Here is a 27,115-nt window from a genome sequence, read left to right on the forward strand (position 1 = left end):
GCAACTAGTCTCAAGGGTGGCATATATTCTGTGGAATCACAGACCGTGGCATGGCGCCGTGGGGGAAGGGGGCAGCCGGGCCTCCAGGCTGATCTCAGGAGCCCTTGTGTTCCCCTAAGCATAGAGGGAGAGGGTGCAGCCCCAAAGGGGGGCGATCAGAAATGGCACCTTCCCACCAGGAGAATCTCTCTTCAGCAATCAAAGCGCAGAAACACCTTTCAATCCCTGCACCAAACAAATAAAAATAAACTAAAACATTTAAAAAAGACAAAAGAAAGTTTATAAAGTAACATTCTAACTTCTTTAATGCAGTCCAATCCAATAATTATTTTCTGCTTTGAAATCACTCTGTGAACTCTCTATTTGCACAGGAGGTTGGTGGTACAAAAAACGTTATCACCTAATTGAAAATGTTAAACTTCTGGGGGTCTTTATGCATCAACCAACCAAGAGTGCCCTCTTACCTTCTTTAAAAGTTTAAGCTTATTTCTCCCACCCCCAACTTTCTTTCACTTTGCATAACTATATTATCCCGTAGACTTAAAACAATCAACTAGGCAAGGTTTTAATTATGATACATCTAAAAAAAATGAATCCTATCCTAACATGACTGCTGCTTTAAGAGCTCTCTGTATAATTGCCCTGGAAGGCATCTCAGTAGCAAATCACTACAACAGGTCCTAAAATCATAAATGTAATAATAATAATAACCATAATTATAAGAGAGGAGAGAGAAGAGAGAGACAGGAAACCAATGGCCAAGTGTTGAGGATCAGAGAAACAAGCCAACCATGACTGAGGTGTCCCTGCACAGAGTCCTCTGGGAAGCCGCTGCCATGCCCTGCCCGTATGTGTGTGTGTGTGTGTGTGTGTGTCTGTCTGTCTGAGGCAGCCTTCTGGTCATCTCTTTGCTTCTTGCCAACTGCCCTGTCTTCTTTAAAGGAAAACCATGGCTGGCTTTGAGAAGTCGGCCTCCCGTGGATTTTCCCTTCCACGGAAACCATCATGCTACCTACCAGGTAACATGGGGGATGTGTGGATGAGTAGACAAGATGGCTAACGTGGGAATCCTGAGCAGAGAGAAAGGCCGAAGGGCAGAGGAGCACTGGACTTGTTGCCAGATGAAGCGGGACATCTCCAACCTCTGGATCCAGCTGTGGGGCATCTCTTTTGTTCACGGGGTCTCCCAGCCGGGTCTCTGCCAGCCTTCTGCTCAAGTTCCCCCATCCCCTACATATCCACCCTCAGGCGGGGACTCTGCAGATGGTCAGCTGAAAACTGTCTCCATCTGGGGAAGGGTTTGGAGAGAAAAGAAAGGGGAAGAAGGGTGGGCACCTCAAATGAATTTAAGTCAACCTCTCCCCACTCTAAAACTGCATCTGGTATCTCACGGCCATCTTCTATAGAGGAAAAAACCCACAGACTGCTGCTTCTGAAGAGCCAAGGGCCTCACTTTGCATCTGGCCCCATCGGTTGCTGGTCGGCTTCTGGATCCACCAGAGACGAGGCAAACGCAGACTGCACAATCTGAAACCCAAATGATTCCAGGAGAGACATGTTCTGTTGGGGGGAGAAGGGGGACCCCAAGGCAGAGGCCAAGTCCCCTAAGGGGACCCCCAAGGAGCGGACGTGAACTTTCTGTATGTGTTTGTTGAGATAGGACTTGGATCTGAAAAAGCTGCCACATTCAGGACAGGGGTACTTCCTATCCCCCTCTGACTCCAATTTGTTTTTGGCGACCACCATGTCACAGGAGAAGGAACCGTTGGCGTTCTGCTTCTCGGGCGTCTTGAGGTCGCTGGCATCAGAGAGGTCTCCGTAGGAATCTGAGCTCTCAATCTGGTCCGAATGTGAGCATTTCTGGCCTTCTAGGAGGAGAGAGAAAACAGCAGTTTTCAAATCCGACGGTGGCCACCCGTTTCCCAGGGACGCCCCTTCTGTTTCTTCTATCCCAGGCAGTGGGCAGTCTAGCTGACGAGTGCAAAGCATTAGGCCAGGGATGTCCAACCTTGGCAACGTTTAGGTCTTGTGGACTTCAACAATTCCCCAGACGGCACAGAGTTGAAGTCCACAAGTCTTCAGGTTGAGCACCCCTGCATTAGGCCCCAAGGGACACACAATGGCCCCAAGAGGCTGCCTGCTAAACTGGCCCGATTCAAGTCCAGGGCAAATTCCAAACCTGGGCTTATTGTCCTTCAAGGTGGCAATGCCATCAACGTGCAACAAAGCGTCCCACACCCCGTTTCAAAACGTTTGTGACGGTCTCATCCCCTGGACTTAGCCACTCCAGCTGCTGGCACCTTTATGGACAAGGAGGATGTGTTCGTGGTGTGGAAGTGCAACGGAAAACAAGAACATTCCCCCAAGTCACCACAGAGAAGCCGGTGTCTCCCAGAGAGGTGCAGCATCCCAGGCCAAGCCACGAGGAGAAGCCCTATGCGAGAACCTGCGAGCTGCAGAGGGGTGTTGCATGCAGACCCCCAAAAGCTCAGCCGCTTCTCTGGCCGGAAGTCAATCACACCGAGAGATGCAGCAGAAGGCGGACCACCCTCTGGGCTCCCCCCACTCCCCCCCCCACCTCTGTAACCCATAAAGTAGGAAACAGACCTACGAGCCCTTCCCGCCTACAACTGCATCCCTTTGTCATGTCAGGAAAGGTGTGGGTGGGCCCCCAGCCGGGAGGCTTGCTTCCCTCTGCCCAAGCTGATGGCTCCTCCACCCAGCCCTCTGGGCTCAGGAGTTGGCCTGTTTGGGATCCCGGCCACCCTCTCCGTATGCGGGGGCTGAAGCAGGCCATGCGGTCGAGTCTCCTGGAGTCTATTTCTTTGGGTACAGCACGTGATGTGTGAACGCAGCATCTCTCTTGTGTGAACTCTGGCTTAGGGCTTACCACGGTGAATGGGCATGGCCCAACTGGGAAGCGGCTAGCCTACGTTGCTGTGCCCCACGTGGGGGGCAGGGGCCCTGCAAGACTGTCCAGTGCCTGAGGGCAGAGCTGGCTCAGGAGCACATTTTTTGCACCCAAAGGAAAACATCGCACGTGAATGAAAGCTCACCACGCCATCAATCAGCCTCAAAACAGGTGGGGCTGTTGGGTAGCAATGCCATGACGGCCAGAGATGATTTGGAGGCCCGCTCCAGGTGGGGGACCCGGGAGGCAGTTGAGAAGGCGCAGAGTGGAGAAGAGGGTCCCTCAAGCAACAACTACTAACTGCTTTCCTCAGCAAGCAAAACCAGATTCCCCCAGCAGACCCACAACATGACAAAGGGGTGGGGAGGAAGGTCCACTCCCCCTCGGGATAAAAGCCCTGGTGGGCAACCAAGCCCGGAAGCTCCGATGGCCACTCCAAGCACGATGCAACCGTCTTCTCAGCCTGCAGAAGCCAGGACCTTACGCCCACTCCCACTGGGCATGACTGCCTTCAACTGCTAGCAGGACCTGCAGCCAGGAGCCTCCCTGCACACCAACATGAGATCAGCTGGAGCTGCACCGCCTCCCGGACATCCACGGCTGACCACCTCTCTGGGGGCCACCAAGCTGCCCATCCGAAGGCTAAGCTGTCCTCACGCTGAGTAGCCTCCCCACCTGCCCAGAGGGCTCTCCTATTTCCCTGCCATCCTGGGAAGGTTTGCCATGAGGTCTGAAGCACGCGTGAAGGGAGGAGGGGGAGAAGGAAGCCCCTCACCCATCCAGGAGGCAGCCTGAGCTTCCTTGGCTACCCTTCTGGGACAGGTGGGGAGCAGACACCCTCCCTTGCCTGGAAAATGTCAGTGGCTCACGGTGAGGAACACACTGATTTGAGGGTCAGAAGGAGAACATCGGAAGACGTGCTTCAAAAACTGCTCTCCATGCAACAAAACCTGTGGAACACAATTCTGGGGAATGGCCCCGAGCCCTGGGAGGACTGAGGAATGGGAGCAGCTGAGCTGTGTCTCTCCAGCATGACAGTGAGGCAGGACCCCCCCACACACACACTTAGAGACAGCAGTACCCCAGAACCCAGCGGGGCCTTCCTTCCCAGAGCCTCTGGGTGCCCCGGGCGGCCTTTGCTCTGTCCTGTCCTCAGCCATGCAAAGGGCCCCTGGCTGCCCCCCGCCCCCCGCCAGAGTCCTACACCAAGATCACGGGGGAGGGGTCGCTTGCCTTTGATGCCATAGGTCCTGACGCTGTGGAACGCCGCTCCCCCATTCGGAATGGGCTCCGGGTGCCTGGAGACCTGGGGAAGGGGAACACCGTGGTGGGTTTTAACATGGACCTTTAAGTAGGAGGCAGAGGAGAAACCTAAACAAGACAAAAGGAGATGAGATCCTGCCACCAGCACCGAGGCGCCTCTGCCTGTCTCCCCTCGGACCACTCTGGCCACTCCCAGGACTGGCGCGACGGGTCTTGGAAGAGGCAGCAACCTTTGTGCCCCTCCGGTGGGGGAAAACTGCCCAGGAATGATGAGGGCAGCCAATAAAGGAGAATATTTGTACTCAGGGCTGAAATGAGGATCCTTGGTGCTCTCTGAGCAATGTTGTTTTCTTGCAGACGTTTCATGACCCAACTAGGTAACGTCATCAACGTTAGCACTGATGTTACATTCATTACCACTTATGACCACAATGGAGCACAAAATCACCATTGCTAAGCAAAGCAGTTGTTAAGTGAGTTTTGCCCTATTTTACAATCATTTCTGCCACCGTTGTTAAGCAAATCAGTGCAAGGAAACAACCAAGCTCAGAGAGAGCTTCTAGGCCCAGCAGATGCTGCGGCAAGACAAGCCAGGACTCTAGAATCCATTCAAAGCTGCGTCCCTTCCAGAAAATCCCATGCCAGGAATACCTTTAAACACTTAAGTCTGCTCTGCTCTGGGGGGAACCTAGAATGTCTGGTTGGCAGTTCAGAACAGTCCAAAGTAAGAAACTTTGGCCAACACCTCAAGACCAAGGAGATGCCTTCTGGTAGAACAGAGGAAAAATCTCCTGTAGTTCTGCTAACCTGAATCCCACCAGACAGGGAGGACAACTTATCCGGAATTCCCCACCAGCAAAGCTGCAACTCCTGACACACCAGGGGTGTCAGGTGGGGAATGGCACGGAGAAGACCCCACCTTCTCCAGATGGCTGTTGGTCAAACACCACTAGACCCCCCAAGAAGAGCCAGGTGGTATTTGGAAACAAGAGTCGCCCTACACCCATCCACTCCCATCAACGGAGGACTCTGGTGACGTCTTGCTCGCATTTCCTGCCTTCCAGGGGGTCTCTTCTCTATGCCAACAACTTTAAGATGGGTGGACTTCAATTCCTGGAATTCCCTAGCCAGCAAAGCTGGAGTTGAAGTCCACCCATCTTAAAGTTGCCAAGGTTGAGGGACACTGCCCTGAGCCAAGAGGCTCACATGCCATTCTCAGGTCTTTATATTTAATTATTTGTTAGTGGAGAAAACCAGGCCGAGTCCTACATTTAGAAGATCAAGAAAATAGAGTCCCTCTTGTTTTCCTGAGAAAGAAAGCCACGCAACGTTACTTCGGATAGAGTGATTGTGGTAAAACTTTCGGGGCACCAGAAACCCCGACACCAGCTGTAGGGCTTCCGGATTAAATAAGACAGTATTACCTAGTAGTTTTTTACCCTGATTTCTGGCTCTGAAAAGCTGTGTCTGCACAGAAAGCCTCCAGACGGCTGCCGTTTCAGGGCCACGGGGTGGGACATGCCTGCAAAGGCTCCACTGTGCTAGGATCCCTGCAGAAACTCTGGCTTGGGCTGGACCTCTTTTAAGGAACGGATTCGGAACTCACCTTTGCAGGCGGTCCTCAACTTATGACCACAATGGAGCCCACTATTTCCATTGCTAAGCAAAGCAGTTACTGAGTTGTGCCTCATTTTACGACTATTCTTGCCAGTCACTAAGCGAATCCCTGCAGTTGTTAAATGAATCTGGCTTCCCCCATTGACTTGGATTGTTGGAAGCCGGCTGGAAAGTTTACCAACTGAGGTCGCAGGATCCCGGGACAGGGCAGCCATCGTGAATACGTGCCGGTTGCCAAGCAGCCGAATTTGGATTGTGTGACCACGGGAGGCGGCAACGGTCATAAGCAGGAAAACCAGTCACAAGAAGTCACTTTTTTCAGTGGCACCTAACTTTGAACGGTCACTAAACAAATGGTAGTGAGTTGAGGATTAGCTGTACTTTGAAGGCAAGGTAGAAAAATGGTGCCAAAGATGCAAATTGAAAGAGGATCATAAAGAAAAGGGGGGTCAAATTATTCCCCAAAGCCCCAGAGGGCAGGACTAGAAACAGTGGCTGGAAACTGACCAAAGAGAGAAGCAGCCCGGAATTAAGGAGAAAGTTCCTAACAGTGAGGACAATTAAGCAGTGGAACTGCTTGCCTTGGAAGCAATAGTTGGGGATGCCTTTGCTGAAGCGGTTCACATCCTGATGATTTTGCTAACCAGGCCTCCCTTTAGCTATTTGACCAAAGGCTCACAGGCCTTTGGGCCCCAGGAGAAACTGGATTATCCTGTGGTCTGTTCGATAATGGTGCCAGATAAAGGCCATGAATGTGGAAACTGGTCAAGACCAGCCCTTAGAAAGAGGTAGAGCAACTTAAGACAGGAGTAAAATCGTTTCGGAAGCAGATGAAGAGGGCTAAGCAGGGGTCTCCAGCAGAATAACTGCAGCCATGGGCGGTATCCGTGGAGAAGCGTTAAAACATGGATGAGGCTTGCATATGGAGCAGCCATGTCTTGCCTCAGAGGCCTGTGAAGGCTACTTCTGGGCTTGACACTGGAAGGAGGCTGGGGAATTCTGGGGGTTGAAGTGCACAAGTCTTAAAAGTTGCCACAGTTGGGGACTCCTGCCCTATATGAAAGAAGGGGGGAAGGGGGGGGCAATACGGAATGTGCAAGTGACGGGGACGTGTGTTTGGGTGATGAAAGGGGGCAAGAGATTTAAACCGGAGAGCCCGGTCACCAATAATGTGCCCCCCCTCTCCTTTTAAGTTGCCCTGAGAACTGCAGTTCCATCCCCTATCCTGGTTTCCTTCCACGTCACTCCTCGAGGCCAACAGCGGCAGGAGGAAGTTTGCACGGTGGCTTGCAAACCTGCTTCCAAGCGCTCCTAGCGGTGAAGCCACAATGTAAGTGGGCTGTCACTGGGGAGGGAAGGGGAGAATTGTGCGAGGCCCCAGGAGACAGACAGACAGAGGTTGGGGGACCTTGCTCTGCTTAAGGTTTGCTCTGGCCGGTCTTCCAGCTGACTCACGTCGAGGGCCTCCTGGCGGGAAGGTGCTTGTTCACTCAGAAGAACACCACTAGTCCCCCCCACCTGCCTCTGGAACTTTGGGGTCCTCTTGGAGAATCTAGGGGTGAAAGACTGGACCCCTCGCTACAACCTCTTCATTCTCTCCTTCAGGAGCCCAGATTTACGCCGTGGTGGTGGTGGTGGGGAGTCAACCAGATTGACGTGGACAGTCTGAAGAAAATGCGTAGGGGCAAATGGAACGTTCTGGGTTTGTAAGAGGGGGGGGGCGTCTGGAGAACGAAGAGAGGATCAGCCCAGAATGAAGGTCAGGACAGAAGCTGGGACAAAAGGAGAGCAGCGTGTTGGGCCGCCAAGCGGGAATGAACAAAGCCCAGCACATCTGTCACCGGAGGGGGCCTGAGATGGTTGTGGCGGCTGCAGGCGAGGAATTCCTGGCAGGGTTTTTGTGTGTGTGCTGTGCGCAGGACCCCTTTGCCCCCAGGCCCTGCTCTTTAATGGGACCGTCTTATCCACAGAAATGTCAGACAGTCCCATATTCCGGATGCTTTTCCCCTGTTTAAAATTGACCGGCTGCTTAATGTGGCTTGTGGAACAAGCTTTATGGTTCAAAGTAGCCTCGCATGCCTTTGCAAAATGTCGCTCCTTCAGATGCGCTAAATATAGCAAGCAAGATACTCCTTGACTTACGGCCAAAATTGAGCCCAAAATTTACGTTGCTAAGTGAGACAGTTGTTAAGTGAGTTTTATCCCATTTTACGACCTTTCTTGCCACGGTTGTTAAGTGAATCACCACACTTGTTAACAGTAATAAGGCTGTTAAGTGAATCCAGCTTCCCCATTGACAGAAGGTCGCAAAGGGGGATCCCATGACCCGGGACATGGCAACCGTCACAAATATGAATCAGTTGCCAAGGGCCTGAATTTTGATCACGGGACCGGCAACAGTTGTGTGAAAAACAGTCACTTTTTTCAGTGCCGTTGTAACCTCAGTCATTAAGTGAATGTACGTCGACTTAAAGAAATAAGCCGTTGCTTCTCACACTGAAAGAAAACCTGTTTTCTCTGCGAAGGCCCTGGTGCCCGCTCAATGCAGCTTTAGCCCTGGCACCCGGGGGGCACCTGCGACAAGAGCCTGGCCTTGCCCTGGGGGTGGGTGGGCCGGGGCCTTGGGGGTGGCAGAGGCCAGACCTGAGCCCACCCTCCGGAACGTGCAACTCCAGGAAACTCCAGCCACCGGTCCAGATGCAGCCGGAGGGGAAAGGCTGAATGCCGCAGGCTCCCCTCCCGTTCTGGGCCTGCAGAAGCAGCAAGAGTGCCTGCAAAACGTGTTCCTGAATGCGAGGGAAGAGCTGCGGAGCTGCCAACAGGTTGGGTGAGGCCAGTCACACCTCCGGGTGGGCCCAACTTCAGGGCATTTGAATGTTTTTTGTTTTTAACCACAACTTGCCTGTTTTAGGTCCTCCACTGCCGTGTTCCTGCATTCCTGAGCTTGAAATGGAGGGAAGCCATTGCAAGTTGCTTGCAAATGGGGGGTTGAGGGTTGCCAGGCCCAGATAACTGGCAGCCTCCCCTTTTTTCCAGGGCAGGTGGCTGGGCTCCAGCTCTGCCAGGATCCCCTCAGGGCCCCCTTGGCAGAATCCAAGTGGGTGAAGGTGGCGGGCACGGAAAGGGCCGGCTCTGACTGGGCTTCGAACGCAAAGGCTTTTTGTGCAATGCTACCCTAAACACACAATCTGGTGTGACTCGCAAGGCAAACACACCTGGCTCCTGAAATAGATCTGCCCCAGGTTTCTGGCCAAAAGTCTCCTTCAGAGGTCAGAGGTGGGGCATTTTCTCCTGCTGGGGAAGGAGAGCAAAGTAGCATCTGTGGGACAACCAGACACCCCCTCCCCCAAATTGGATCTCTGCCCAGGAAGCCTGTTAAGCTCAGTCAAAAGCAGGAGGGGCCCAGCTGGGGGGGGAGGTGGGGAGAGGAGACCATCCAGCCCAAGCGTAGAACAGCAGCTGAAGGAAGCTGGACTGGGGACTTGGCAGTCTTTGGACTGGTCCTGTCCCAACCAGGTGGTAGCAGGGGGTGCCAACTCATCCGTGGGGGGGGGGGGGGCTGGAAGAGGCACAGCAGAGGGAAATGGGGTGACCAGAGGGGCAATACCTAGACTGGAGCCTGTTCCTCAACCTAAGTGGCTCTGCAGTTGTCCCTTGGGGTGTTTGGCCCACAGGAGGGGGTCCAAGCTGGTAGGGCACCAAGGGGGCACCCCGAAGTACCAGCCTCAACCTTCCTCAACCAGAAAACCAGAGGGGCAAGAGGCTGGCCCTATTGAAAATGAGCAACGTGCTGTCTCTGCATGTCCACCAAGCAACCCACCCTGTCACTTGTGTCTCCGGGCAGCTTTTTCCACCCCAGATCAGCCTCCGGAAACCCCAGTTTAGCCACCGTTTCCTCCCTTCTCAGCCTCAGCCGCCTCCCCAGGTGGACTTCCATCTTGCTGCTTGCAAGTTAACCTCAAATAGCGAACACTATCAGCAAATCCAACCAGAAGATGCATCTGAAGACAAGGATGCCCAGCTTCACTCAGAGTGGTGGCTCTTGAATGCCTAGGAAGCTATTCCTGCAATCAGCCACAATCAGCTTCCCTGCAATTTCAGCCTATGAAGCAAGCTATGTCCTCTACAAAGCGGGGTCTCCAAACTTGGCAACTTTTAAGACTCTAGGACTTCAACTCCCAGAATTCCCCAGCATCAGCTCTACAATATGGCAAGGTTTCCTCTGCTTTTTAGTAGAGTGCTGTCCTTCTCCTTCTCTGGCATGTTTCCTCAAGGTTAATCATCCCCAATTCCTTCATTTTTCCCTCACAGGACTCCTGTTTTTGCCCCCTCCTCCTCATTTCCCTGGTCTTCTACTTCAATCCTCTGCTTCAGTGCAGGATCTCTGACAGAGAACCATCCAGTCTCTGTGTGAAAGCCTGCAGCAAGGACAACACACACTTGACAGAGCAGCCTGCCCTGCTGGATGATAGTTTGTACACTTAGGAGGAGCCTCTTGATGTCTAACCTCCTACCCTGGTTAGGTTCTGGTTCTGGTCTTCCTGCCGAGGGAACAAAATCTACTCACTCCTCTAAGTGACAATCCTTCAGATATTTCCAGACCTTCCCTCATCTTGGTAGCCTCCCTCTGAACCTGTTCCAATTTGCCAGGGTGCCCAGAACTGGAGACAATACTTCAAGTGGGATCTGACCAAGACTGGGTAGAAGAGAGCAGCTAGGCCCCACGGCCTTAGCTCTCTAATCCTACTAACACATCCCCTGTGCTTTTTTTTAGCATCTGCACCGCACTGCAGGATCACGTTAAATACTAGAATGCCCTGGATAGATCTTTTTGAATTGTTCTCTTTGATTTCTTTTATCCATCCCTCCCAGTTCTGCATCATCTACAAACTTGCAAGTTCTCCCATCCAAATCCATGATAAATGATAAAAGCACAGGGCCATCCCAAATGTCCCTCAACTGAAGGGGATCTATTAAGTACAATTATCTATGTCATAGTAGTATGGTCCAGTTCATACATTACCATTTTATTATGGAGAAAATTATGAGACTTTCTGGCTATTTTCCTAATCTCCTGGTATACTATGTCTACAGCATTCCCTCGATCTACTAAACTACAGATCTCTATTTTTCTTGCATATCACAGCCCCACAAATGGAGCAGGATTCTTGGAGAAAGATCATTTTGCCCTTCCGGGATATATTATCCACAGCTGATACCGCTGATATCACTCACAGTCTTTATTTGCGACATCCAAACCCAGCCATCTTAAGAATTAAACAGTTTTAGTCCTTAATAATTTCTCTTTTGGCTACGGCTGCAATCTTACGCGTGCTCACTGAAACCAGAGGGACTCCCCGTGGAAAAGGGTGGGGAAGGATGTTTAGAAACTTAGGTCATGGCCCTGAGGCTGCAATGTGGTCTGGGGAAAGATTCTTCAGGACTCAAGGGATGCCTTTCTGAGTAGAGAAAGACACACCTTGCAGAGCAAAACACCCATCCATTGCAAAACCTGGGAAGGGACTTTGCTGCTATGCCCTCCCTTGGCACAAGGGCTTGTTTGCCCTGCACACTGGGAGGAATGTGGGGTGCCTCTCCCCCATGCCAGCCCCCTTCACCTTCTTGGAAATGCTGTGCTCTGGGCCTCCTTGTGTTTCTGCTTGGAAGAATGGGGGCAGCTTCACCCAGAAAAAGTGAGAAGCCAGTGGCAGAGGCCCAGGTCCTCCTCTTTTGAGATGATTCAGAGAGCATGCATATGTGGCCCCTACTCTATACCCAGACACTTAATCTTTGACCCCTGGAGCCTGGAAGGCTGGAAGGAATGCTCAGAAGCACCAGGGCTGCAGCAATGGAAGAGGGGGTGCAGGGCCAAACCTGGGGCTCTCTTGTGCCTGAGAGTTAACAAACAACAAGCTCAAAAGGAACATCCTTTTGCTAAATGGAAGAGTTGCTTTCCTCCTCCTCTTCCTCCTCCTCCAGAGACATCAATCAGCTTGAATCAAGCCCCCCACGCCCCCACCCCCACGCCAGCAGCAGGAGATCCATTACCTCTGTTGCAGATGGTGCAGAAATTGCTTGGTCCTTCGCTGTGTTTCTTCAAATGATCCGCCATGTATGCAGCCCGCAAGTATTTCCCACAGACCTGGCAGGGAACTTTGTCTTCGTGGCAAGCCAGATGAGAACGCAGGCGGTCCCGGGTGGCAAAGGAAGCGTTGCAGGTCTGTGGACGGCAGCAAAGGGACATTAGCCAGGCAGGGGCAGAAAGGGACCAGGTTCTGCTGGGGTTGCTTGACCACAAGTTTTTGAGCAAGGCAGTTGGCTGGGCCCACACAGCCCCACAATGCCCAAACCCAAACTATGCCACAGCGCTGTTTCTGCCTCATCTGCCCAGGAGGCTCCAGGGTCCAAGCTCAGCAGACTCACCCACCACCCAACTGTTATGAGTCAAAGGATGACCAGGGCTGCCCTAAGCAAGTAGAACCAAGTCTGAGCAATGAGATCCGGCTGCATCACGGCTGACTCAATCAAAGCCCCATCAGGGAGCGCCCCTCCCTAGCGAGAGATTGTCACTCCATGGTCCACTTTTTTTCTTTTTCTGCTCAGAGAGGAAAGACACAGCTAGGGAAGCCAAGAAGCAGCTGGCCACGAAGGGAACATCTCCAAATCATTTCCCACAGGCACACGATCAACGGCCTCCTCTTTCTTGATTTCTTCCATAAAGCTGCCAAGAAGACAACTACGTATACTTGAAGGGAAGGATAACCTAACGTGTTCCCATTTGGGTGGCCACAGTGGCGATCCCTTTGCACTTGCTCAGGACTTTTCACCCCACCAACTGGGGTGGCCTCAACAATCCAAGGGGTTTTTGGAGGGGCCAAAGGACCGGCTGGGAAGCAACTTTCCTCACTTGAGATCCCCTTCTTCAAATCAAAAGGTCTCCCAGAACTTTTAGGGGTCTTTGTTGGGCAAACAATTCTGCCCCTGGAGGAGCTGCACTGCCAGCCAGGCTCATGTTGTGGCACACGATGCAAGGACACAAAGGGGGAGGGCTGTGCAGCAAAGCTGGTAGCCCAGCCTCAAAGGGAAGCCTTGGGATCTTCTGACGCTCAGCTGAGGGTGCTGCCCTGCTCCTGGAGAACCGAGGCCTATTAATAGCATTTGTGTCTGCAACACGGTGCAACCTAGACTGCTAATGTTGCACGAGGAAAGGATTCTGGGATTTCAAATGATGACACCCTTTTCAGGTAAGTGAAGGGAAGACATGGCGCTGAGCCAAAAAGCACACAGGCGAAAACATCAAGAGATCTCAGGAAAAATTCCGGGGGTTCTCAGGACCTATTAAAAGTGCCGTTTCACAATAGATGGAAGTGGAGCCCTTCAGATCTGAAGAAGAAACGGCTTTTGAGGGGGGGGGCATAGGGGTGTCCCCCCCCGAAAAAAAGCATCTCTCTTGATTTGCATGTGAAAGCTGCTCCTCCACATCGTGATGTCTTCCCACGCCAAGCAATGTCACCCATGAAAAATAAAAGGCGGTGATTCCAGTGGAAAGTTACCAGTCTGTTGGTCATTAAAAAAGGCCTATCAATTATACGTGGCAGAGCTGCATTATAGCTATCATCATGGCCATACGGGAAATCCTCAACTAACAACCACAATTGGAATGGGAAAATTAGTTGCTAAATGATGCCGTCACCAAATGACCGCATCCAATTTTACAGCTTTGTCTGCATGTCTACGGAGATTCTCAGTCATCCAGATCATCCCTGTGGTGCTTTTTCCACGAGGTAACTGGATTTCCTTGTTTTTCTTTGAATATGTTTCGCTTCTCATCCAGTCAGAGCTGAAGAAACCTCTTGGATGAGAAGCGTCTTCAAAGAAAAACAAGGAAGTCCAGTTGCCTGGTGAAAAAAGCACCACAGGGACGACTTTTTCTGCATACGCAAATCACCACCACTGTTAACCGAAGCATCACGTGATCATGATTTGTGACCTTTCCTGCTGGCCTCCCTATTGCCCAGGCTTGTCAAAGCCGCAAATGGAGATCAGGTGACCCAGGGATGCTGCAACCATCGTGAGTGCAAGCTCGTTGCAGGTGACCAGGGGGATGAAGCAACGGTGGCGGGGGCCAGGAGCCGTCATAAGTCACTTTTTCAGTGCCGCCCTAACTTCTAATAGTCATCAAACGAATGGTAGTACAGTATGTTGGGAACTACTTGCAAAGGGGAAAAAAGTATTGCTTTATTTAATTATTTATTTATTTATGTATTAAATTTATATGCTGCCCATCCCCCCACATGGTGACTCTTATCCTACACTTGTAAGCAATTCCATGATCTTGGGAGGGTTTGGGAGGTCTGCGTAAGTCCCACCCACTTATTTCCCTCTCTCCTTCCAGAGAAATTCCCAGTGACTAGTCCTTCAAACAACATTTGATTGGCTCATATCTCCTGATGCCAAATCACAGCTTATTCCCAGTCAAAATTAAATTTTAAGAGAAGCCAAAATATAAGATCCAAAATGCAGAGGTCAGCTATCAAGCAAGACCCAGAAAATTTAAAATAAACCATAAAACGTTAATGCCTTTTAAAGAAGAGAAAAGCATTACAGGAGATCACTGTTGTTAACAACAGTGGTAAATAAATAAAAGGTCCAGTAGTTTCCTGTCAAGCATGGCAAATAGAGTAAACAAAGAGAAGTGTGTTTATATTTAAATAATAAACAGTGTTTAAGAAATACCTCTTGAAGTTTCAACTGCTCTATGGATGTAGAGGTCTCTGAGTTTATCCCCTGGAAGCTGGAATTTTCCTGCTAACAGGCAGGAAGTAAGAGAGATTAGAAAATGAAGACTAATTCCTACATCAGCATCACTGGGGGAGACTATCAGTCCTCACAACCCACCCTCTCGAGTCTCCCCGTTGGCTAGAGGGGAAGAGGTGCGGGCGGAGGGCAGCGAGAGGGAGAAGACCGCCAACTGGGTCCCCATTTCTCTAGCCACTTCTGGGGGTTCCACCCTTCGATAGGTTTACCCCCCAAACAACACTTTTGCTGCAATGTCTGAACCAGACCCTCTAAGAAGCTTCTGCTCTCCAGTCAGCCGTGCTCGAAGGACCGAACTGTGACTGTGATCTGCGCACATCCATCAGTCACAACAGCCGGCTGCTCTGGGAACCGCTTGGCCTCTGAACAAGGGAGCGGCCAGATGGACAGAAAGCAAGCAGGAAACATCTCTGTTTCGATCTCAGCTCTTGTTAAAGGAAGCCTACTTTCCTAAGCTGTGGCTCTACTTTTCAGTCCTGTGGCATCTTTCCTGCAGAAGAGGATCAAACTGCAGCTGGACCTGAGATCAAGACAGTCCCCAGACAGAACGGGAACCGAGTCCTAATGACGATGCTACGTTTCTTTCCTAAGGTGCTGATTATCAGGCATAAAATATATCATCAGGCAGTTTAATATATTTGTCGCTTCTTAAGAGAAGCAAACTTGAGATTATTTCTTTTTTCGTTGTTGCTTCTTAAAGGAAGCAAACTTAATTATTTGTTAGCATATCTTGTTACACATACCAGAACAAGGTATTCTAGCAAAGAAGCAAAAAAAAAAGAATAAATATCACAAATATATATTTTTTTACCAATCATTCAGCCAAACTCTCAGCCACACTGTGAGACTCCCCAGGCGTGGCTATCCATGGCCATCTCGGTCTTTCCCAACCCAGCGACCTGCAGACCCAGCCCATCTGGTGCTGCCAGCCATGGCAAGGTTGCCCACCCTTGCTTCTCTGGCTGCTCTCCAAAGTCACAGGGGCCGGCTGATGAGCCAGGCAGGACGCTTGGAGGGGGGGTGCCTCCCAACATTTGGATGGGAGGCAAAAAGGGGGTCTGGTAAGGAGAGCTTATCCTTTGCTCATCAACAGAGCAAAGAACACAGAATAACAGAGCTGGAGGGGGCCTTGGAGATCTTCTAGTCCAACCCTTGCTCAAGCAGGAGATCCTATACCATTCTGGACCAATGGCTGTCCAGTCTCTTCTTTTTTTGTATAAATTTTATTAGTTTTTAATCGGGTTAGGAATAAGGTGGAGTCAGGGTTTGGATTTGGGTTAAGGTTGGGGTTTTTCCAAATAACATTCTCAATATTTGGCAAACAGCATAATCTCTGGGTTCATGTGTTTAACAATAATAGGTAATAGTTGATTATCATAAACAATGTTGATTAATCACTCAGTAGGCTTCTTCTTACTAATATATATTCAAGATTACGTACATGTCACATTCCTTTCTCTCTGACTCATTTTTCTAGCCATTGGTAAAAATTATCTCAAATTATCTCATGTACACTGAGTCTTCTTTCTCGTTACTCTCTGGTCAATCTATCCATTTCTGCACACACTAGAATTTTCTTAATACTTCTTCAGCTAGAAGGTTTTCATTTTTCCAATGTTGGGCAAATACAATTCTTGCTGCCGTTAGTATGTGTAGTATTAATTATCTGCAATCCTTCTCATAATTAGCTCCTATTATTCCTAACAAAAACAATTCTGGTTTAAAGTCTATTTGTTTTTTAGACATTTTCTCCAACCATAAATATATTTTAACCCAAAATCTTTTTGCTTTAGGGCATGTTCACCAGATATGATAATAAGTACCTGGTCTTTGTTTGCATTTCCAACAGTTATTTGAAGTATTGTTAAACATTTTTGCTAATCTCACTGGTGTCATATGCCATATGTAAAACATTTTATGTAAGTTTTCTTTATATGCCACTGCTTTAGTTAATTTAATATCTTTCCCATAACTTTTGCTAATCTTCTAATTCTATATTATATCCAAAGTTCTTTGCCCATGTTATCGTTTCTTTTACTTGTTCTTCTTCCATCTTTAAATTTAACATAAATCTAGTTTCTTAAACAACTTCACGTGTTTTTAGCAGTATCTGATCAAATTGTCTGTTCTTTATAAAATCTTTGTTTTAACATCTTTTTCATATCTCATTTGAATTTGCAGATATGGCCACCATACTAAATCAATACCTTCTCCTTGTAAATCTTGTCTGTCTTTCAATTTTCCTTCATTGTCCACAAAGTTGTGACTTTATAAGTCACAACTTTATCGTAGTTAATTAAATTTGGGTAAGCAAAAGCTTCCATTGTTGAAAGCCATTCAGGTATCTTAATATAATTTTTTCTTTTATTTTTCCCCATTCTGAAAGAAGTGCATTCCTTATAAAATGGTTTTGAAAGTATCTATGTATTTTATTCTTCCCATAACATAGAAAGGTATGCCAACCAATTTGTAGGTCATGCCCCTCTAGGTCTTTTGTCTCTTTTATCTCTAAGCATTATCCATTCTTTAAGCCATGTTAAAATAGTTGCTTGGTAGTATAACCTCCAGTCAGCCGTCCAAATCCTCCACTTTCTTTCGTTTCTTGTAGCATTTTCACTTTACTTTTAGCTTTTCTTCCTTGCCAGATAAAATTCAATATTATTGTATTTAGTTCATCAAAAAAGGCTTTTCTCAGCCTTACAGGAATCGTTTGAAATAAAAAGAGTATTTTTGGTAAGATATTCATTTTCACTGTTGCTATTCTCCCCAACATTGAAAGTTGGAAGTTTTCCACCTTTTCAAATCCAATTTAATTTGTTTTAGCAGTCTTACATAGTTATCTTCTTTTATTGTTACACATCTTGTTGTTAGATAAATTCCCAAATATTTAACTTTTTTAACTATTTGAAGATTTGTTTTTTGTTAGTTGATTTTGTTTTTGTTAGATTCTTTGTTAGCACTTTAGTCTTTTCTCTGTTTATTGTCAACCCTGCCACTTCTCCAGATTTTTCTATTTTCTCCTGAAGTTTGGGGCTTGTGGCCAATGGATCTTCCAATATAAAAACCAAATCACCTGCAAATGCTTGTAGTTTATATTTTTCATCTTTTATCTCCAGTCCTTTAATTTCTATATCTTGTCTAATATCTCTATTCAGTACTTCCAATGTTAGTATAAATAGTAATGGAGATAGTGGGCATCCCTGTCTTGTGCCCTTTTTAATATTGAAATTTTCTGTATGATCCCCATTTACAATGATTTTGGCTGTTGGTTTACAATAAATTGTTTTGATTACATTTATAAAGTTTTTTCCAAAGTCCATTTCTGCAAATTGCTGAAATGCTGTCCAGTCTCTTCTTAGAAACCTCCAGTGATGGAGCATCCACACACAACAGCCTAATAGCCAAAGAGGGTCCCTGCCAAAAGCAGGCAACAAGAGCCTTGTGAAGAAAACCTCCCTTTACTTGGAGAATCTCATGGCTGATCTCAAACATCCTATTGTATTTCTGGCTAAGTGACTGAGAATGCAGGGGCCCTATAGCTTCAGGGCACCTGAAGGACCATACAGCTGCTCCCTCAGGTAACTTGTGCTGGGATTTGAATGTGAGACTTCAGCTCTACCTGTTCTTGGACCTCCCAAGATTTCAGTCCCATCAAGCACGGTATCCTGCGTCTCAACCCCCTGGCAGTCTTGAGACCGGGGCAGTGTTTTAAAACCAGCCCATCTTTCCTGTTGGGTTACGATACCCCTACCGGAAATTGTTACCTAATTTTGCTCTGTGACGCTCCACCACCTTGTTTCCCGCATTTGTGAACATCTACACGAGACTAGTGGAGCCCTAAGGCCGAGTCCCAGTTGAATGGGGTGAGACCCAGCTGTGTTCCTGCTTCCCCACATCTGAAAGGAAGCAGCTGATTTTCCTGATGCTACCAAAGTCTGCCAGGGCTGAACAAAGGCAAATAAACTGAGGATAAGTCCAGACAAGATGGAGATGCTGCTAGGATTGTGGCTCAGCTTGTTTTGGACTTCCTCGAAAGAGCGGATCTGCATCAAGAGACCCCTTGGCTGTCGCTGAATTTACAGCTGATGACAATGGCAAGGAATAGCTTTTCCAGTTATGTCTAATGCATTGGTTGTGATTATTGGCAATTCCTAGAAACACTGAAATCGGCTAACCTGGAACAACAACTGCGCCTAGCCCTGACACCCCCACCCCAACCCCAAACAAGCAAGATGGTGGGCGTCCTCCAGCTCAACTCATGCCAGCTTCAGCATCTTTCAAGGCCAAACCCCATCCACAAAAAGCCCACTGCCCTTCCTGGGAAATGTTCACCACTTCCACCAAGTAAAAATCTGCAGACCATTCCCATGACAATTTCCTCCCCAAAACCCCCTGCTTACATTTAATGTTGTCAACCTCCTTGGAGCCAAATTAAAAGAATTTATCTATTTTCCATTGGCAGGGTGGCTGGGGGTGATTTCCTCTCTCCCTCATTCTTGGCTGATTCCAGAAGACTGACCGAGGCTGCGACATCAGATGGCTACAGCCCATTTCTAACAGAATATGCTACAAACCCCACAGCGGCTTAAAATAATTTCCCCTTTTCTAACTTTACTCTTTTTAGGCTCTTTTGAGACCCCCAAACCTGCAGCTTGTAGACCTTCCAATCTTGGTTTGGGATTTATTACAGGTAGTCCTCAATTTATGACAATTGGGACCAGCAATGTGGTTGCTAAGAAGGTCATCATGTAACTGGAACCAATTTTAGGACCGTTTCTTTACCATGGTCATTAAGTGAAGCTGCCTCCTCAGCTGACTTTGCTGGTTGGAAGCCTGGAAGGTCACAAATTGTGATAATGTGAGCACAGGACACTGCAACCCTTGTAAATGCCAAGCCAGTTGCCAAGCGCCCAAATTGCAATAACATGACCATGGGGGTGGTACAACCATCCTAACTCTGAGGACAGGGCATAAGTCACGTTTTTAAGGATTGTTGCAACTTCAGACCATTGTTAAACAAATGGTCATAAGTCAAGGACCACCTGCATTATTAATTCTGCCAACAAATCCCAAAACGCAACCCATTTTCAGAGGATGCTTAATCCCCTTTAACCCCACCAGAGTTCTGGGGCTCTACCAGCCTTCCCTCCCCAGCCGATGTGTGCCTTCCTCTCCCAAATTCTCAGCAGCAGCAACGCTGAAGCCCACCCTCCTGAGAGGATCCAGGCTGGAAATGGGTGTGTGTGTGTTTGCACAATTGTGGGCAAGAGAAAAAAGACCCCTGCAGCTGCAGTAAGGCCCTGGGGCATCCTGACAGCTGGACAAGAATTTCACCGTTTGTAAATTGCTTTGGTTTTAGCACAAAGGGGAAGGACGTTTTTTCCTTTAAATCCTATTAAATCAAAAGTACAACAAAGTTCTACTTTCAGTGGATTATCTCGGTGCTTTAAACTTCAATTGCAAAGAAGTTTAGGCCTCCGGAAGGAAAACTCTGCATATGCTTTGCCTGCTCCTGTTCTGCTTCGGCCACAAGAAGCCTCGAGAGAAAGCAAGGAAGAAGCAACCGACTCCCAACCCTCTGAAGGCTGTTTTTTTTTTGGGGGGGGGGGATATTTGAGAAATGGTGTTCAGGGGCTAGTTAGCGCTGCCCTCAAATTATGGCCAGTTCTTGGTGGACAGGCAGAAGAGACAAAGGAAGAGTGTCTAACTGGGAAAAGCCAAGCTGTAAAGGCTGGGGCGGGAGAAGGCAGCTGGAGAAGCCAAAGACAACATCAGGAAGCGGCCAGGAGGTCCAACAGCCTCTGGACTCTACGGCAAGAAACGGCCACACAGGGCCTCCACCTCCACTGCAAGCGCATGCTTTGTTTTATCCTTATGAACACCTCCGCCCCATCCCAGGATACCTACCTGACATTTGTGAGGTCTCTCTGAGGTGTGCACCTGCTTGATATGCCCATTCAGATGGTCAGGCCTTGGAAAGAAAAAAAAGGACAAGCGTGACTCAGTCTGCAAGCCTATTCCTTGGACACAAAGTTCAACCGCCACGCTCCAGAGGTGGGGAGGCACCACAGTTAGAGATCCTGCCCACCCGCCAACCTACTGAGGAGCAAGGAGGCCATCGCGCCCTGAGTGAACAGGAACTGCACAGGCTTCCAAGACACCAGTGGCTTCCAGGCAGGGCTGCAGCCAGAAATGGTCTACAGGAGACCTCTCGGCCACCTGAGCTGGGCCTGCATGACCAAAGACCAACGTGACAATGTAATGGTCCAGCCCGGGGTCCCTGACAGAACTCGGGTCCCCTCAATATCAGGCAGGACAACCTCATGGACAAAGCCCATCTGCCTTTGTGTGGTCCACTCTCATCCAGGCAGGAGGAGAATGGACGGCTGGGACACAGCCCTGCTGATCATCTGCCAGGCCAACAGCAGCGACTGAATCTCTGCAGGAGAACTGGCCCCAGCCCCCCCCCTCACCCAACTCCTCCGCATTAGAACCCCTTTTCTAATTTATGTTTATTTATTTGTAGTTTGTGTTCCTAGATCCCCCCATCTCCCTCAAGGAGGGGTTCTGGGTGTGTGTACAGTTTATTTCCACATCTAGAAATTGGTTATCTAAACATAGTTTTTTTTAACATCCATATCTTACTGTTTTTAATCTAGGTGAAATGCTAATATATGTTGAAACTCCATGCACGTTAGGCCCTAGGTTAAATAAATTCTACATCTAAGTGCAGAGATTGCACACCACCTTCAGGGAAGCACTTCCCCCCCCCCCCAAAAAAAAATCTTTCTCCGGACCTTAAAAAAAAAGTTGCTATTTTAACAGCTCATAGGCAGGTTTACGCACATTTTATCCATTAAAGATTTAATAAGTGACCATCCTTTGTATGTTTAAGCATCAAATGGCACCTTGAAGGGCTTTAAATACCTAAACCACGATTCACCTTCATTTGTGATTTAAAATACATCTCTATAATTATTGTTTAACATCTGAAATCTTCCGCAAACTGTCTTGAGTGCCATCGCTCTGAAGGAGCCCTCATGCCACTGCAGAATCCAGAAGAGCAGACAGAAGGTAGGATAAAATAGTGGCATTCTCTGGGATGCTTCCATGAAGATAAACAGCATGGAGAATCGTGTGGCTTGGAGAGTCACTCGGTGAAACAGAACTCGGTTATGGCAATTTGCTCCTGCAGGATCTGATGCATGGCTAGGAGGTGTGCATAGGATGGCCTCCTGAACAGACCACTCAGTGCTTGCAGATCCCATTCAGCAGGCAACACAACGCAACGCAACCACAAACAAGAGAAATGATCCTCTCCCCCTCCCGGCATTTCTGTCCTCCGCCATCGGCATGCAGCTCAGTGGAATTCACCCATGGGGCTTGCAGTTCAGCTGAGGCAAGGGCAGGTGGGCTACGGTCCTGGTACTGGGGAGGCCGTTTGGTCCTTCTAGTAGCCATTCCTGGACTCCGTGGCCTCCAAACCAAGCAGGTCTTCTTTTCATGCACCGGCACAAGGCAGAAACGGTTCTGGGAGATCTCAGTCAGAAAACACGTTCCTGGGAAAACCAGGGATGGTGGCCAGATGGCGCTCAACGAGTCTGAGACTGGTAGCCCCAAGGGTTTTCGCTTATTAGGATGAGATTTCACAACCATCGCCTGTATGTAGGGTTTGGGATTCTTCTCACACAGTGCAACTTTAATTACCAGGTTTAAAGGAAGATCTCCCTCTCTTCAGTGGAAGCTTACTCTCTTGTAGTTCCTTGGGACCAACATGATCAAAGCTGAGTGTGATCACTTTCTGCTGGGAGACAGACCTTCAGAGCGCCTTGGGGAAGGTGGTGGTGAAACACTTCTGTAAGTTCAGGAAATCTTCAAGGATTTTGCTTGTCATGGTCTTGCTGCTTCTTAAATTACACCTCATGTTCAAAGCTGATGAAGACCCCATCCTGTTCTGAGTTTGAGCTGCAAGACTGGGCCAGAAGACCCTTTGTGCTTGCCATAAAGGGGCAGACTTTGTGCAAAAGCACGAGGTCCAAAATTCTTTGGTCATGATGTATGATCTTGCCTGATGGAACGTAACACCTGAAGAGCTCGCTGTGGGAGACACTTTTGCAGCAGGAGTCTCCAACCTTGGCAACTTTAAAACTTGTGGACTTCAACTCCCAGCATGGTCATTAAATTACCAAAGTTGGAGACCCCTGCCGCAACAGTGTTCCCCACAGTGAGCTCTTCAGGTGCTGTGTGCCACAAGGCAAGATCACACATGGCACTGCAGAATAACATTCAGATTAAAGGCAGGAATCTCACCAACAAGATCTCAGGTAGACTCATGCAAAAAGGCCCAAACGAGAGGTCTCCAAAGCTGGCAATTTTAAGCCTTGTGAACTGCAACTCCCAGAATTCCCCAGCCAGTATAACTTAGCCAGAGTTGTTCACAAGTCTTAAAGTTGCCAAATTTGGAGACCCCTGGCCAAAATCACCCGAGCCCTGCCTATCGTGCAATATGGAAAGCTCAAGAGATGTGGTAACCTCCTACACATTCTACCCACTTCTGATTAAAAAAAGAAGCATGGTTGACATTTGGTGGGATTTTCTGGACTGCCGTAGGCACCTCAGCAGAGCTGCTGTACTCTGGCTAACGTCAACTACCCCCTTCCACCTTTCTTCTAAAGACAGCAACCCTCAGCCCACTTACCTGGGTGGAAGCTTTGCTAAACTCAGTGGCACTTACTTTCATCTATACCGCTGCCCCCAAGGAGGCCGATGCCAGAGCCTTCTTGTGGACACTGAGCAGCCCAAAACGAGCATTCCCTTTCTTCAGAGAGCTGCAAAGATGCCAGGCTACAAGGCACGGAGCTGCTCCCACCTCGGTTCTCCAACATGGGTGGCTCAAGAGTAGTGCCCCGTGCCAGGCTACGCCCCTTGCCACCGAGCTCTTGGGAGTGCCACTGCCGCATCTGAGGAAAGCAGGCCAAATCCAGGCTCACCAGAGGCCGTGCCCGATGCTCATTTGGCCAAAGGAAGGAAAAGGGGCCCCTCGCTCCGCAGAGGCAGGGGGGCTGCCAGGAAAGGAAGAAGACGTCCATCTCTGTGACTGTTGGGTCATGAAGGGAGGCCTGGCAAGAGAAGCTCCTCAGACTGAGGCCAGAGGGCTGCCAGGCACTTTTTGAGATGCTGAGGACTCTTCAGAAAGGGGAGCCTTGCATGTGCGGGTCACAGGGTGCCCCAGTTGCCATCTTTCCTCAAGCTCCTCTGTGCCAAGGCAGACCAGGCACGCCAGGAGGAAACACAGCGGCTGGGCCACCTGGAAAAGGTTCCTAAGGCCGCCGGCTGCCAAGCAGGGCTGTGGCACAGATTCTGACTGCCCGCTCCTAGGCAGATGCACACAAGGCTCTTGCCAGGCTCAACGAGGCTCTTTTGCCCCTAAAGGGGAGGGTCCTGAATGGGGGGCTTTGTTGCCCTGTCTGGACAGGTGGCGCTCAAAGGACTGTGGCTTTGGAGACCCTCTTTAATTAATGTCCTCCTCTCTTGCTTGATCTGAGTAGCTCACTTTGGTTGAAAGTGAGCTGCTCAGATCAAGCAAGATAGGAGGACATTAATTAAAGAGGGTCTCCAAAGCCACATTTTTAAAAGATCCACAACTGCCTAGATTTGGCCACCCCTTAACTTGTCAGCAGTCCTGACTCAGAGCTGTCTGGGGACTGGGCAAAGGGTCTGCTGTGGCCTGCTGCCCACCCCTCAACCTGAAGTGGAAGAAAATCGCACTATGATTGGTTGACTGCGTAACGCCATGCAAGCCCCAAATCCGATTAGGCTCAGTCTGAAATGTGAACTTGGCCAGAGTCATTTTCGCCCTTTAGACGCCAACAAAAGTCAGTCCTGCCAGGCTGGTCGTCTTGCCTGGATTTGCTCTCGTTACCTTAGCAGGGCTGAGAGGGCCCGGGAATCTCCCAAGCCTTCAAGCAGTAATTTAAAAGTAGGAACTCTTCCGTAAAAATACGATTCCCCCTAGCAGAGAGATCTGAATCTAAACTTTTACTCAGGAGAATCCATTGGGAAACGTGACCTTTGAGCCAATGTGCGCAAACCATAATAGTAGCCTTGGAAAAAGAGAAACAGGAAGGACAGGGGCCTGTTTTAGGGGGGACTGGTGGCAATGACAATTCCCCCCCCCTTTCCCAGTAAACCAGAGCTGTCCAACCTTGGCAACTTTAAGACTCCAAATTCCAAGCCTCCCAAAATTCCAAAGCTGGCTCGGGAATTCTGGGAATTGAAGTCCATAAGTCTTTAAATCACCAAGTTTGGACATCCCTGCAGTGGACTGTGGGCCATCCTCTTTAGGCTGCAACCCTGTGGAAGCCACTCACTGAAGAAGAGGCACCGTTTGAGGAGAGGGCAAAGCAGTGAGTTATCAAAGGCTTTTTGTGCAGGTGCCAGAAGCAGGCTGAGCTTTGGGGGCTCCTCTGAAAAGGGGCATTGTGGGGGGGGGGCAGGAGAGTCTCTCTCCAGGAACAGAATCCAAAGCATTAAATCCACAAGCCTGGCTGGACACAGGCCATAAAAAAGGGCCCAGGAGACACAAGCTGAGGTCCCCAAGCAGAGCAGGTCCCTGCACACCTGGATGGCTTCACCCCTCCTTGAAGAGGTGATAAAATGTGCCTTACTGGTGAGGGTGGATAGGTGTCCTACTGAGAATGTCGGGGGGGGGGGAACAGAGGTTGGGCCTCCAACTGCCTGCCTTTCTCCCTCAACCTGCCACCCCCGGGGCTGTGGGGTGCCCAGAGGGAGCCAGGTTGGGGGGGGGCTGGATCTCAGCATCTCTGAACCCAGCAGCGCCTCTCTCTTACCTAGAGAAACCTTTTCCACAGCTCTGGCAAATGTAAGGCTTCCCCACCGAACCGTCGTGGGAGCGGACGTGGTAGGACATGCGGTCTTTCCTCTTGAAGCGCAGCCCGCACACCGGGCACGAATAGGGCTTCTCGCCGGAGTGCGACAGCTTGTGTCGGTTCAGGTGGTAAACATCCCGGAAGATCTTGCCGCAGATCTCGCAGGCCACCTGCTTCCTCGTCCGGCTCCTCTTGCGGGGCGCCTCGGGGTCATCCAGACCGGGCATGCCGTTCTCGCTCAGCCGCGGCGGAGGCAGGTCGATGTAGCCCAGCTGCAGGCTGGTCACCCCGTGCTGGGCTTCGTGCTGCCGGAGCCGGTTGGCGTCGGTGAAGACCTTCCCGCAAAGGCCGCAGGGCAGGATCCCGGCATCGCGCAACCCCCCCGGGGCGCTGAACATGACCGAGTCCAGCAGGTTGGCCTTGCGGGGGCGCCCCCGGCCGCGCTTGCTGCCAAGCGAGGGGCCGGCGCCGCCTACGCTCTGGAAGGGCGAGGCCAGCAGGGGCGGCGAGAGGGGCCCGGCCACCATGGGCAGCCGGTCCACGCCCTGCAGCACAGGCAGCGAGGCCTGGGCGGCGGCGGAGAGCACGGCCCGCGTGGCCTCGTCCTCGGGCATGCCGGCGATCCCGTTGCCGTTGGGCGCCAGGCCGGCGCCGTTGGTCATGTCCAGCGGGAAGCCCAGGTCGGCAGCGGCGCCGGGGCGGAAGAGCATGACGTCGGGCCGGGCGGCGGGCGGCACCAGGATCTGCACGTTGGACTGCTTGATGACCTCCTGGCAGATGTCGATCACCGAGCGCATCAGCAGGAACTTGGCGGCCGTCATCAGCTCGGGGAAGCTCTCCAGCCGCACCACGATGCGCGACGTGTAGGCGAAGTCCAGGATGTCCCCGAAGACCTTGGAGCTGATGGTGTGCATCTCCAGCTCGCGCGCCCCGCCGCCGCCGCCGGGACCCCCGCCGGGGCCGCCCCCCGCCTCGCCGGCGCCCCCCTCCGGCGCCCCGGCCACGCCGCCCTCGCCGCCCAGCCCCTGCGCGCTGAAGACCGACTCGAAGTATTCGCTGCAGGCGGCCAGCACGGCTCGGTGCGCGGGGAAGCTCTCGTCGCCCACGCGCAGCAGCACGTCGCAGAAGCGCCCGCCGTTCTTGCGCTGCTGGTTCAGGCTGTGCAGCAGGTCGGCGCTGTGGCGGCTCACCTGGTAGGTGTAGCAGCTCGGCGGGGACGCGCCGCACGGGTTGTTGTTGGCGGCGGCGGCCGCCTCGCTCACCCGCTCCATCGGGGCGGCCGCGGCGCCGCGCTTACCTGCCTGCTATGCCCGGCGGCGGCCGGCAGGAGGCGCGCGCCCGCTCCCCCGTCGAGGGGCCGGCGCGCGCGCCCGTCAGGAGGCCGCCCGCGCGCCGCCCGCGCCCTCCAGCAGCCCCGGGCCCGGCGGGAGCGCGCGCGCGCCCGTCCCTCCGCCCGCCCTTCCGCGAGGCCGGCGGCGGCGGCGGCGGCGGCGGCCGCGAGGAGGAACAAAGGCCCGGCCGGCCGAGCGGCGGCAGCGAGGGCGGCGCGGGGGGGGGGCGCCAGCAGGCCCCGCCGGGCGGCTTCTCCTCGGGCCCGGGCGGCGCGGGGCGGGCGGCG

General features: G+C 50.8%; 1 protein-coding gene across 10 annotated transcripts; it reads right to left on the reverse strand.

Moving 5' to 3' along the window:
• Window positions 1–287: 287 nt before the first annotated feature.
• Window positions 288–26,891, reverse strand: PATZ1 (POZ/BTB and AT hook containing zinc finger 1). Of its 10 annotated transcripts, XM_083373822.1 has the most exons (7): window positions 25,459–26,891; window positions 20,516–20,579; window positions 14,528–14,599; window positions 11,840–12,011; window positions 4,145–4,217; window positions 2,180–2,300; window positions 1,769–1,868 (listed from the first exon to the last, which is right to left on the reverse strand). In XM_083373822.1, the coding sequence occupies exons 1-6, from the start codon at window positions 26,766–26,768 to the stop codon at window positions 2,213–2,215; spliced, it is 1,779 nt and encodes a 592-aa protein (XP_083229948.1). In that variant the 5' UTR covers window positions 26,769–26,891; the 3' UTR covers window positions 1,769–1,868; window positions 2,180–2,212. The 10 variants fall into 10 exon arrangements, with proteins under 10 accessions (XP_083229941.1, XP_083229942.1, XP_083229939.1 ...); XM_083373815.1 differs by lacking the exon at window positions 2,180–2,300 and having other exon boundaries at window positions 288–1,868; window positions 4,145–4,282; window positions 14,528–14,596; XM_083373816.1 differs by lacking the exon at window positions 2,180–2,300 and having other exon boundaries at window positions 288–1,865; window positions 4,145–4,282.
• Between the last annotated feature and the right edge of the window lie 224 nt (window positions 26,892–27,115).

The sequence above is a fragment of the Vipera ursinii genome (assembly GCF_947247035.1).
Source record: "Vipera ursinii genome assembly, chromosome: 14".
Classification (NCBI taxonomy): Eukaryota; Metazoa; Chordata; class Lepidosauria; order Squamata; family Viperidae; genus Vipera; species Vipera ursinii.